The sequence below is a fragment of the Dunckerocampus dactyliophorus genome, chromosome 4, assembly GCF_027744805.1.
Source record: "Dunckerocampus dactyliophorus isolate RoL2022-P2 chromosome 4, RoL_Ddac_1.1, whole genome shotgun sequence".
Taxonomy (NCBI): domain Eukaryota; kingdom Metazoa; phylum Chordata; class Actinopteri; order Syngnathiformes; family Syngnathidae; genus Dunckerocampus; species Dunckerocampus dactyliophorus.
In genome coordinates, this window is record NC_072822.1 from 9,726,738 (window position 1) to 9,740,566 (window position 13,829).

Sequence of the window (13,829 nt, forward strand, 5' to 3'; positions counted from 1 at the left end):
CGTGTAGCCGTGTAGCCATGTAGCCATGTAGACATGTAGACATGTAGCCGTGTAGCCATGTAGCCATGTAGCCATGTAGACATGTAGACATGTAGCCGTGTAGACGTGTAGCCATGTAGCCATGTAGACATGTAGCCGTGTAGCCATGTAGACATGTAGCCATGTAGACATGTAGCCGCGTAGACGTGTAGCCATGTAGACATGTAGACATGTAGCCATGTAGCCGTGTAGACGTGTAGCCATGTCCGTTGTGTACCGTTTCACGTTGGCTATTCAGCTCCATAGCTACAGCGATAGTTCCCCCTCACTGTGCCCAGAACTGTGCAACGGAAGTGATGCTTTAACCGCTGGTTGTTTATACTAGGGACCGTCAATAAATTACTATTGCATTGAAGAGAGTTTGTTAAATAAATATCTTATATTCTAAATCACGCCACAAATTGATGTATAACCGTGTCAGATGATTAGTCCTACCCTAAAAGTATTTTGCATGCCCATTTTTTTCAATTTTGATTTTTTATTGGATTAGGGACCTGAGTCACAAAGGTGTGTTACAAAAGCCAAACAATATTGTTGGTCATGCTGTGTAATTAAAAAGCAAATTCAGCAATACTTTGGTTGCATTATTTTTAATGCTTTGAAGAGATATTTTTATAACTGTATTCAATTCCACAAATTCATGTTTGTAACAAAAGCTTATTATTAAAAAAAAAAGGATCGGTGCCGGATCGGACCTGCAAGACTATAAAAAAATCGGATCGGATCAGAAGTAAAAAAATGTGGATAAGAACACTTTTAATTTAAACTAATTTTATATACAGTTGCATTAAAAATACTCCATTATAACTCCCATTGCAAATATCGCTTTTCAAAGCTTTCAATGGAAATACAACATCTAAAGATATATTATATTATATAAGGACCCAAAAATGGCAGAAAATGGCCCTTTCCTGACGGGTCCATTTTCTGCAATTTTTTCAGCCCTGCGGCTGAAAAGAAATCTTTTTTTTTTTTTTTTTCTCCAGGTCGCTTCAAATACAGTTTTTGGGTCAGGAAGGTAGGGAAAATATTTCCAAACCCTCATCGGTGGTCCCAGCAGAAAATACTCCTTTTCTGACGGGTCTATTTTCAGCAATTTTTTCAGCCCTGCCCTGTTGCAAAATCAGATTTTTTTCAGGTTGCTTCGCTTTTAGGGTGCGGGAGTTGGGGGGAACCTCCCGAGCCTTCATCCTGCATGTACTACCATACATTAGGTACGTTATTAGATACATACACCCCCTTCTTCATGTCCAAACTCACATCTCCAGCAGCTTTGCCAAAATGTCCTAATAAACTTAAACAACTAAATGATTACAAAATGATTTCTTTTACGATACATTCTTGTACAAATATATATGTGTACTTTTAATTGACTACTGTGAATAATCTTCATAAATCCTTTGTAAGGGTACCCCGATTGTAAAGTAGAAACACTCCTTATCTGTACTGTTTATGGAACATCTCAGTGAATGTCCTAACATGAAATCTTGAACGGTTCAGGCCATTTTTTTAAGCGTAAAAAGAAATGACTGCCTAAATGTAACGGTCATACAGAGAAGTGACCCAGTGAAGAATAAAGCTAAAATCAAGTAAACGTCCTGTGCTCACCCGTTGAAGACACGCAGTGGAGCGGGAACAGAAAGGTGTTCGCACAGCGATGCTGTCATCTCGTGGTGTTTTAGTGCTGGATTTGGAAAAATGTAAGGTCCATTACTGGTTCTATGGTCATCATCACACTTTTATTCTTTGCAATCACTGGTACACTTCTGCGGTGACATTACAAAAAACATTTCAAATAGCCAAAGAAAAAGCAACTAAACACTCGTAGAGTTAATCCTATAGATCAGGGGTGTCCAAAGTGTGGCCCGGGGCCATTTCTGTCATGCAGCTCATTACGAATGCGATATATTATGAGATAGGACACATTTGCTGCATCACATCTAAGGAAAAGCTCAATTGTGGATGTTCAGATATCTTAGCATTGGATTGGTTTCAGCATCGTTAATGCACTAAGTTTCAAAGTTTTTCACCTTTGAGGCATAGTTTGGTTGAACTTGAAAATGCGTGAACTCGAAAATAACGGCGATTTGACAAAAATTCTATTTAAACGGAACGCAAAATGTTTTAACGGCTGATTGGACGGATGCTGCAAGTGTGTCATATTCATTTTGGGGCACTTTCGAATGGGCCCATCAGAGAACATCAGCCCACCTTAGTCCACTTATTTGCTCGGTGTAAACGTGACCAAAAGTCACAGTAAATGTGTCAAAATGAAAAGACAACAGTGTTTGATCTTTACAAATTTAATTGCCTTAGCAAAAACAAAAGAAAACAGAAGGATAAAGAAAGATATGCTGCAGTGAAATGTGTCACATGACTCCCATAGCGTCCATCATCTCCTCCCGGTGACTTGCTTACGTACAACACAGCACCACCACGCAGCACGTACGTGAGCTGACGTTGCTTCTGCAAAGACACTTGGGCGGCGTGGCGGGATGATGATGATGATGATGATGATGATGGAGGGTGGGGTTGTGTGTGTGTGTGTGTGTGTGTGTGTGTTGGGGGTGGGGTGGGGTTCTTCAGACAGTTGGAAGGCATTGGGGTGTCAGACAGGGACTTGTCACATGCAGCTGTTGCTGTGGCTGATTGATTGACTTTGTATTCCACCCTGATGGGAGGCTGCAGGCACGAGCCAATGCCAAGCGGGATAATGCCAAAAACAACAACAACAACAAAGAAAGCCAAGAAAAAGTCAATAAAAGTGACCTAAACATATTATTATTATGCTAAAACATAGACATGAACCATATCACATATGTCTACTTGTGAATACATCCAGCCTGGTCAATTTTGGGAAGGGCATTAGGGCCACACTCAAAAGAAGAGAAATAGTTCAACTGTTAGAATAGTAGTAATAATATTACAAGAAAAACATGTTGCTGTAGTTCTCTACAGAGCTGCCATACCAGCTATTATGTAAAATCATAAAGACTCTCATATTTCATCTTATTTTCATGAAGTCATGACAAATTTTTCTCAAAAAATGTGTACTTCATTCTCCAAATATTACTTCTTTTTCCCCCCAACACAATAATGACTATTTGTGGGCGATGACAACTGAATTCTCATAAAACGATGTCGTCATGACAGACATTACAGACATTCGTGTAAAATTACTACCTAATGCTCTATTACCATTTTTTCTCGTGTAAAATGATGACTTTATTCATGGAAAATGACTACTTAAATCCCATAAAACTATAATATTTTCATGTAATATTATAGGGCATCAATAGTGTCATTAAATCAAGACCAACTCAAATACAATTTGGATTTTATTCATTAAAAATTCAAACCTTTTTCCCCCATATTACATATTTATTCTTGTAAAATTGGGATTTTTTCCCTCAAACTATTACAACTTAATTCTCCTAAAATGACAACTTCATTCTCGTGTAATATTCGGACTTTATTGTTGGAAAAAATGATCACTTTTTCAAACCACGTGACTTCTCAACTTCATTCCCATGAAAGCATAACTTTTCCCCCTTAATATTGCAAATGTATTCTTGTAATATCACACCTTTATCATGTAAAATGATGCTTTTTGTTTCTTTTTTCTCTAAAAATGCCTTTTTTGTTGTTTACACTCCTGATCATTAGGACATTATAACAGATTAATATTAACAATTTTCATGTGTAAGATTTGTAAAAAATATTTTCTCAATATTTCAACTTCATTGTGGTTATTTTAGCTATATTCCATACTAGTATAATGTCTTCTTTTCAGTGTGGCATTAATACCTTTTCAAAAACGGCTTTGGTCATTTAAAAGAATTCCTAAGTAGTGTGACATAGCGTTTATTAAAAAGGTCTTCTATGCTGCACATTGCTAAAAGCATTGAGATGTACTGCTTGGCACTCTGACACAGTCACATGACGAGTGGTGTGGGAGGGAGGGAAGACATCACTGTGTCACGTTTGCATGTCACCGTACAACATAGTGTATTCCAAGATGGTGTGACGGACTGATAGTGTACATAAGAAGGCGCGAGGAGAAGCACACTTACTTAAGACGTACAGTACTTGTCAGGTGGAAACAACATCAACAGTTCCCACTCAGACATCCTGTAAAGTCATTAGTGGAAGAGTTAAACATATCTACAGACAACATGGGCTCCACTGTGTGTGTGCGTGCGTGCGTGCGTGTCAGCAGGGGTGTAGCTAGAGATTACAAGGCCCCATCTCAACACGCGGTGCCCGTGGAGCATCATCACAAGAGGTTCTACTTGGTTCTGAAGGCCCCTGGAGAAGATAGTCCTGAAGGAGATAGAGGGGTGGCGTGTACTTGTCGGTGTGTGCACCAGCAGGACGTTGTGTGTCGTCGTCCGCTGTTTTTGTGTCTCTCAGCGCCAGCGAGCGTCATATCCTGGCGGGCGGTGTGTCTTTGTCCTCCAGCAGGATGATGAACTGGGCGAAGCTCTCCTTCACAGTGTCCATGTGGTCCGTGCTGGTGCCCTCTAGGATCCAGCGCTTCCCCCTGGCCAGAGGCTCCAGCTCAAAGTACTTCTTGATCTGTGCACACAAACACCATCTTGTTAGTACCATTCAACATAGTGTGGCCACACAGCACACTCACGAGGGAGCACAAGTTGGAAGTGAGCTCCCTTGACAACAGGGGAACCTTGGGATGCAGATTTCAATGCACAACCTGAGGTGCGACCTTAGCCGACCTGTTTAGCAAGCATGGACTTCAGCAATGCACTTTTTTCCATGTTCAGATATGTTTTCATATTAGGAGGTCACTTATTTTTACACTTGCATGACAATTCAGAATGCTCAAACCGTGCTTGGAAAAATTTACAGCACAGGACAATTCATAAACGTGTTATCAGGGGGACAGTTTGACCTTGGCACTCATTTCCATTATCATCATCATCATCAATATTATGATCATTATTTCCTTTAAAACTGCCTAAAGATGGTTTGTGGCCACATGTCTAATGCTCCAAAGTGTGCATGTACTGATTGATTTTAGGCACGACATCACCTTTAAACACTTTCAAGGAAGTAATGGGTGTCGTTAGGAAATGATAGCGGTTCTTTGGTAGACAATGTTGTTCTTAGACAGGTGCAGCATGAGGTCATCTCGCAACTTTGAGCCAGTATGGAAGGATTGATTATGGATGTATGAGATTTCACAGACTTTTCACTGGAAACTTTTGTTGTTTTTTTTTTTTTTTTGACACAAGCAGCATTTTGTTTTATATTTTGCCAGGTTTGCAAGGTGCAGAGGAAAATCCAGTGACAGGAATCATTTATGATGAAGAAGAATTTGTACTGTTTCTAATGAGAACAATATGTGTTACATTTTTATCCAGGGAAGCAAGCAGAAGATGGAGGACACCAACGCTGCCCGTGTATCCAAATGATTTCTCAGCTTGAAGTGAAATAGCTTCTTCCTGCAGCGTGCTGTGCTGTCAAGCTGTGCCATGGTGTGTGGCATGCCCAGGATGGGGAGTAGGAGGAGGTGGGGGTCCTGTGTCTGCTCAAACGCAGCCAGCCATGCCAGCGAGCGGGAGAGTGAGCGCCGTTGTCTCTGCCCCCCCTGAGCCCAGCCACAGTCTCTGTCCGGGTGTAATGTGAGTTTAATGACAGATTAAGTCACCTCAGCGGCGTTTGGCTCAGAGGCTCGGCTAGAAAGCCGAGCGGACCCAAACAGTGCTAACAAATCTGTCTGGGTAACATGAGCTGGCCCGGTCCAAGCACTAGCCCCAGACCCAGACTGCAGACGATGCGGCTGGCTGCCTGTCTGGCTGCCTGGCTGGCTAGCAAGCTGGCTGCTGTCTTGCCTGTACCAAGGCCCTCTTCTGGAAGACTGTGGGCCCTGCACTGGCACACGGTCAAAGGGCGCATTCTCTTCCGGACCCTGAGGGGCAATTTCCCTCTTTTGCACTTTATCAGCGACAGCAGATTAACGATGCTCTCAAACATTTGTACTTATTTACGACCGCTTGCTTTAAACGTGACCAGTGTACATTCAATCCAGGGCTTTCAGTCCTGCAGCCACAACAGGTGGCGCATTGGCCTCCAAAACAACAACAAAAAAACCTGTTCAGTGTTATGAGGCTGAAGGAACCCCATGACCTAATGGCTGGGTGACATCCACACTGGCAGCCGACAGTGTGGCCAAAACCCGTTTGTTTAAGATTAAGTCCTCCTAAGCGCACTTATGCTTGCTTAAGGAATTGCGTGAGGCAGTGGGAAGGGTAAGCCACACAAGTACACTGTTGCCAGATGGCTCCTAGAAGGACCAGTGGGTCATCCCGTCTAGTCTTCTTCTAGGTCATACAGACCGCCCATACATGGGAGAAAGCGGCTTATACATGCATAAGGGTGTCAAAAAATAATCTATAATCACCTGAATCAGCCACATTCCTGCAGCTAGATTGCAGCCTCATTGGTCACTTGGGCCGGGCGACTCAGAGTGAAAGCAAAGCAACGGTGTTTACTTGGTGACTTGATAAACACGACATTGCTTTCTCAACAAAGACTGCTTCATTCGTTTGTAAAGTAAGGGACTGACGTGCAAAGGCGGCAACGATACACCGTAATCATGGTGCCGACCTTTCATTGTGAATATGCAAAACGTAGCTTTTGTGTAAGCAGCTTGAATTATTTTTAAATGACACATAAAAAACTGTGAAAGTAGCTACAGTAATCCTTCGTTTATCACGGTTAATTGGTCCCAGACCCGATCATGATAAGCGAATTTCCGCAAAGTAGGATTCCTTATTTATAAATGGAAGACTTTGGTATTTCGAGCATAGAAAACCTGTTTACGACCTTCTAAATAAGGTTTATAACATTATTAGAGCCCTCTAGACATGAAGTAACACCCCTATAATCACCTTTACACTTGTATTAGCCAGTATACTAGACATAATAAAAGAAAATAAGCCATTTAAGATTAAATCAAATTTGTGCTTATGTGTGTTGCTATAAATGTGTTCCCGAGGGGAGCTGACTGGCGGGCGGACAGGAAGTGACATTGAGGGTTCAGACTTGAGCGTCCGCTTGGTGTGGGCTACTGCAACAACAGCAACTAATGTTTGTATTAGGTATTTTTGTGCCTGTCGTGAGATAATTCAAAAGGTGCAATAAAATCCTGTTGCTGCGGCAAGCAAGTCTGGCGATTGAATGTGTCAGCCAACATTACAGTAGCATTACTGCAGTGATCAGTGTGGAATACTACATATCATTCACAGGGTCTTTGAATGCGTCTTCTGAATGCCTTATATTTGTACTTTAGTTCATTTAACCATTTTTATGATTGAAAATGCTCAATTTAAGCCAAAAATAAGACTGGCTTCAATATGCATATTTTTTTATTTACTAATAGGCTGCATTCGACCAAGAAACGGGATTATTTATTAATTAGTATATTTTTGAAAAACCGTGATAGAGTGAAGCCACAAAATTTGAAGTGCCGAGGAAAAATTGTATCTGGTAATTGTCCAATAAATACAATGGTCAAATAAAAATAAAAATAGCTGTGAGCTAACGTTGTGTTTGATCAGTCCTACTGTGCACACTTGCCCAACGTAACCGAGGCCATAGGAGGCATGGGAAGGACAGGAGGACACAAATGCCAGCGCTCCAGGCTTTATTTTAAGATGTGTAGCGAAGCCTGCCTTTTTACAAAGCTGTCCTCCATGAGGTGGTGGGCGGGTTCATCCAGCAAGTTGCGGGGTCAGAGGCGGTATCATGTTCACGAGCAAGGAGGTTTATCGTCATAACATCATGAAAACCTATTTTAGCCATTTTTCATAATAGGGGACCTGTAAAACTTTCAAAAGTTAAAGTAAAAAAACAAAACGTTTCGCAACTATACTACATCAATTGTCTAGGGTTAAATTTTGCAGGTGTTGTGTGACCTATGAATAGATAATATGAAGTGCACCCCAGTGCGACTATCTATGTTCCAGTGCAATTAAATGCAACACATTCTGGATGGTCGCTGAACTACTTGAGTGACAGTGACTGTATTTGAATTCCTTAATGTGAAATTGTCCTTGTCTCCTTCTCATCTACTCGCCACAAATGAACAACAACACTGGCCAACACTGAGCCAGTAGCTGTGCAGTTAGTCAGCTATACATAAGCTGCAGCTCTGGCAAACCTAGTTCCGCCAGCTTAGAGCACCGATGGTCCGTGCATGGCACCCGGCTGCTTGCCTGGTCCATGCCAGACCGCATGTGATGGTCACTACTAGACTAATGTCAAGTGGAAGAGGATATCCTGTCAGAATAAATAGGCTTGGCTGCTGTCTTCTGCCAGTGGAAGCCCTGCTGATGGCCACCTAGGCACGCGACGGAAGCAGACTGGAAGACCGCTTCAGTGACTGGACAGGAAAAAGTACACCCATGCTTTGGATCCTGCTCTAGTATGACTCCTTTTTCCCTGTCAAATACAAAACCTGAGCAAATGGCAAATGCTTTCATAGTAGTTCTGTCAAATGTGCAGTCACTCCTTTTAGACAGCATGTTCAAGGCCTTTTCTCCAGGATGTGTTCTGCATAACAGACACAGACACAAACTAGGAGGGCGGAGCCTTTCTGACAATATTCCACATTCGGCGGTAGTATCAGAGCTGTAACACAGCCAAGTGACTTTTGAATAAAAGGCAATGATGCGATGGGGGTGTATGGTTTCACGGTCGAGACTCGCTGTTGTGTTGAAAGGAAGTAGTTTACGTTACACAATCTGAGACTGGAAATTTTGTGGGTCGAGTTTGAGCCTCCAGTCTGTGTTGGTGCTGTTCACACAGAACATTGACAAAGAGGGCATATTTGCAATACCTGGGGATTCCTACTAGGGATGCCCCATAAAAATTAGATATCCGTATTGTTTTTAATGATATCGGTGCGCAGGTGACGACATCGTGCTCCCACAGCAGCAAGCTAGCTAGCTCAGAATGTCTGCAGTCTGCAATTATTTCCATGTTTCGCCTTCAGATTGTAAATCTGCAATTTGCAGTGATTGCAAAGTGCTGCAAGGGGCGAGTAAGGCGTCTCCCTTTATTACTTCTAATCGAATATCACACCTCAGAAAGATCCACTCGGAATCACATGCAGCTTTCGTTCATGTGGCAAAATGACAAGCGACTGGAGACGTGCTGGCTGTGGGTATCATAAAACAGCCCAAGATACACAAGATCGGGTGCACAGGAATGAGACGAGACAAGATTTGAACATTAATGTTATGTTAATGGTTTCATTTATTTGAGCATGCATACAAGTTACATTGGAATACACCACACTGTAATTACCGATGAGTGCCTTTCTCATTTGGTGTAATTGCACAAGCTAACATGTATGGGATATTTGGGATACCACAAATATATGCCACTTTAATCACTTATCTTGAGATAGACTTACATATTTGGGAAAGATGGTCAAGCCTGGCATTCTTGCAGAGAATAACAGCAAAGCCAGATGGAGCAGATGTAGGTCTGCTCCAGCAGGTCAGTATTGAGGAATAACGTTTAATGGCCTACTCTGTCAGCTCTTGATTTCTTATGTAGGACAGCGTTTCTTTGTTGAGTCTGGCTCTTGCATGTATTTGCCCCGGGTCCCAAAAGTCTGAGAAACAAATCTATATTAAATTTAAAAAATATCAAATAATACTCTTCCTGTTTAAGTAATAAGAACATAAAGGCAAGAATAGGAAATGTTCAGTTTAGAAGATTTTGCCTTTCAGCCATTGCTTAAAAAAAAGCTGATACCGAGGCTGACTCAAACGAGATATGCTATCCTTCAGACACTACACTACTTTCCTGCAGGCAACATCAAAACTGCTCTGTGGACCAAAGGGAGCTTTACTCAATAAACTTATTGGAGAGCAGACTTGATTTCAGCCTTGAGGTTTTCATTTGGCTAACCTTCAGCAGGGGCTCTGTTCAACAAAAATAACATCCTTTGTTCAAAAGCTCCTCAGGATCATGTGAGCATACATGCGCTATGGGGAAGAAGGAAATATGCTGCCATCTTTCAACACCGAACTCCATATTTGATGTATTTAGTCCCCTTAATGTAAAGATGTAGATGTGGGGTCCTTGTCTTTCACAGAAGGAATTAGAAGTTCTATGAAGTAAGGAAAGTGGCATACTCAAATATCAAGACAATCAATTACCCCGTCCCCTGACATGGTGGCCCCTGCGAAGATATCAGTCACCTGGAAAGTGGCCCACACTGGCGACTGCGTTGAAATGGCAGAGTAACACGAGATCCACTTACCATATAATAGGTATGGCCTTTGTTTGCTTTTCCGGCTTACCTAAAGAGTCTAGAAGACATGAGAAAGCCCGGAGGTCCCCAGGAGAGAAACACTTGGGAGGTCATTGGAAAAAAAACAAACATTGCACCACAAGCTATGGTAGGTGTCAAATGAAACAGCCCACTGGCCAGTAAATACAGCCTGTTTAAGCGAGGCTTACAACACCTTGGGCAAGGCACTCTGGCTTTTTAGCATGTGAGGGGATTACTGTACCTTTAGCTTGACCCCAGGTGAGGAACGTTAACAAGCGAATCATTAGCTAAGAGAAAGTAAGGAACTGCCGGCAAGGCACACGACACTAGCACATTTGTTTCTTCAAGTGAAGATTTCAAGACCTCAATCGATAGCGGGCGGGAGAGCACAAATGCGTCCGACACCATGCTGTGTCCAAAGGAAGTACACACACAATTAGCCCACAATAACTCCCTGCTCTGTGTGCATGTAGGGTTCAACATTCAACTACATTTATTTCATTCATAACTTGGGAAAAATGAACAGTTCTATTTTGTTTATATACATCTATTGATGAGAGCAATGTTGTGTGTGGGACGTGAGTCATAGCAGGCCTCCATGCACGTAGCTCAACGTCCCATGTTGTGCTTCTTTGGATAGCAAACTAGTTGAGACTAAAGCAACACAGCCTCTGCTGTTTGCAGCCAAGTAGTGCACACGTTTTACCTCCATTTCTTCAACATGCGAGCAGTCATGTGTTATTTTATGTACTCTATTATATATACACATTTCTAACTTCATCTATTATAGTTTTATTTTCATCTAATGTATTCAAAATACATCATATTTTGATACTGTATTTTTCCCCATACATTTGAACAACCATCCAATGTAAAGTAAACTGTTTGGTCACAGAGATGAGGGCAAAATCAAGACGATTACTGAATTAAATGCTAATTTTGAATCCTTTTTCTCAGGTAATCTGACTTTTTCAGGTTGAAGGTAAACTTAAAGAAACAACACTAGAACCCGCTGTTAGCCTTATGACGGCTGCAAAATTCAAGGTCATGATCATAATGTACAATCAGGTTGCATTTTGCAATTGATGTAGAAACAAATACTTAAAATAGACTTGCAATATAGAGTATCTGAAGTTTGTGCATACAAAATGAACAGGAAAAGATGAGCTTTTAGTTTACTGGGAAGCCAGGAAGTGAAAGCGTGGAGGCCACCCTGGAGCCAAGCTACAGTTTTTGAACCGCTGGACCACAGTTAGCGTTGGTGAGTATGAAATTAAGACGCAAGTTCCCCATGCCGCAGTGCAAAAACTAGCTGTGTTAAGGTTTACTGTCCTGTTTCACGCTGGTGGGACTGAGGGCCTCCCTCAGGCTCGGCCCAGTGTAGGTTCAAAGTGATCCACTGATGGTACACTTCTCTTCAAAGGCGAGTGGCCACTGCCAGATCAGAGCCATCCTCAGAGGTGCTGTAAATCTGAGATAGGCTGCACAGGAGACATTCTTGCTGAAGCATTCGGGGTGCTCCACGCAACAATGCTATTGCACTTAAGGGTCGACACGGTGATAATGTGCTTTCCATACAGGCATACAAGATGTGCCTGGGAAGCTATACATTACATGTAATGCCTTTTTTATTTTTTAGTTTGTTTTTTACAAAGACAGAGTTTCCATTTTCATGTACTCACAGTATATCCAGTGTGTGTAGCTTTTTTTCAGACACTTCTTTCCTAGTTCATGTCCGAAAAAAACATTTTTACTTGTATGCTGTAAGTGTGCACTTGTCCAACAGAATAGATGCCATGTACCAAATACATCAACATAACAGGACGACACAAACGTTAGCAACATAGCGATGTGAGCTACAGTGCTAACATTACACTCACATTCAACATCACGCTGGGTTAGCCCATTTACTGAAGAAAAACAAATGATTAGCTCCCACGTATGGAGCCGCCTGATGGATGGTTGGCAGAGCTTTAGGCTTTATTTTCAGATGTGTAGTAAAGCCTGCTTGCTTTGTTTTTTGTTTTTTTTCAACAAAAGGTGTCCTCGATGAACTGGTGGGCGGTGTTATGTCCATGGGGTTTTTCCTTCATGACGTCATGAAAGCACGGAACTTCATAAGCAACACTTCTTTCAAAAGTGGAACAACAAGTGAGGGAGATGATGCATTTTTCTCACGTTTGGTGCTCATAGGCTCTAGAAACATTACTGTTAGAACATCATTAAAAAGTACATTTTGCATAACGGGGGTCTTGAAAAGGTGACTATGCTATGGTCTTGCTGTAAATGTAAAGCATGCCAGGCAAATACGATGTACTGAGAAACCTTCATGATTACTGTATGTACTGTCACACACAGTACGTTGATGATAGGATCAGTTCTGTAGTGGAGACAGAGGCTTGATGACGAATGGCGTTCTCTCTCTAGCTACAGACAACAAGTCGGATGCAATAGGACAGAGAAAAACATCCGTCCGCTCGTGTTGACTACAAAATAATTGTCAGGTTCAGTAGCTGGGCCATGGCCCCTTCACCAGAGGTTGACCTAAACGCCACAAAGAAAAGTTTGTGAGGATTAAGTACCTGGTGAGTGTGTGCAGCCGCGGAAGCGACGTACCCCAGTTTGGATTATTAGGCCTTTACAGTAACTCAATTTACCAAAGGCAGAGAGCTCCATGACAGAGAACATCTGGTCTTTGGTTCTTCAGCAAGTGAGCTGGCATCTTGCCCGTGCACCACACTGCAGGGGGCCAATGTGCCAACACCTAACCTCCCTCCCCCCCTCCATGGCTTGGTCTCAGTATCTTCTGAGAAGGCCAGCCATGCTGTCACAGCCCACACAGAGGGTCCTCCAAGCCCCAAGTCACCTCCACCCTCCTTTCTGCAAGACCCCCCTAGTAGGACCCTCCATTCCCTTTCACTCTTGAGGCCCCCTTTCATGCACTATTCCTGACAGTTGACCAGCTTGAAAGCTGTAGCAGCCCCCCCCACTTCAGCACACAGCACGCGGCATTACAATCAAAGTGCTTGCCTTCTGCAAAAGATTTAAACCATGCATCAAGTTAGGGTCTTCACACACTTTCACCTATGCTGAACACACACACACGCACACACGCACGCACACGCACACACGCACACACGCACACACACAGATGCCATCATACTTTTGCTTTCCCCAGTCGATACGAACGTCAGTGGTAACAAGAGCCTTAAACTTCCCATGAAAATGAGTAGCCGAGTAGATCATTTCAATGCACTGTTGTCCTTGACAGACTATTTGAAATTACTTCCACGGGATCCACAATCCTACACTAACAGCACAAGTACTATTTTCACACAAGTGGAATTCTTTAAAGCAAACATTGCATCCATACAACCATATCAAAAAGACACAAGAAAGAAGGAAAGACCACTTTAGTTGAATGTTGGCACAACATGACTATTTGGCATTTTGGATTTTGGCTTAAAAAAAAACAACA

At 42.3% G+C, this 13,829-nt stretch overlaps 1 protein-coding gene across 2 annotated transcripts in view; it reads right to left on the minus strand.

The window, feature by feature from the left end:
* Positions 1-1,538: 1,538 nt before the first annotated feature.
* LOC129180247 (ADP-ribosylation factor-like protein 15) overlaps positions 1,539-13,829 on the minus strand; it is a 111,710-nt gene continuing 99,419 nt past the window's right edge. Inside the window, exon 5 of one of the 2 annotated variants that reach the window (XM_054774516.1) lies at positions 1,539-4,617. In XM_054774516.1, coding sequence (XP_054630491.1) covers positions 4,465-4,617 — 153 coding nt within the window. In that variant the 3' untranslated portion in view covers positions 1,539-4,464. The remainder of the gene's footprint in view (positions 4,618-13,829) is intronic. The other variant, XM_054774517.1, reaches the window with a different exon arrangement.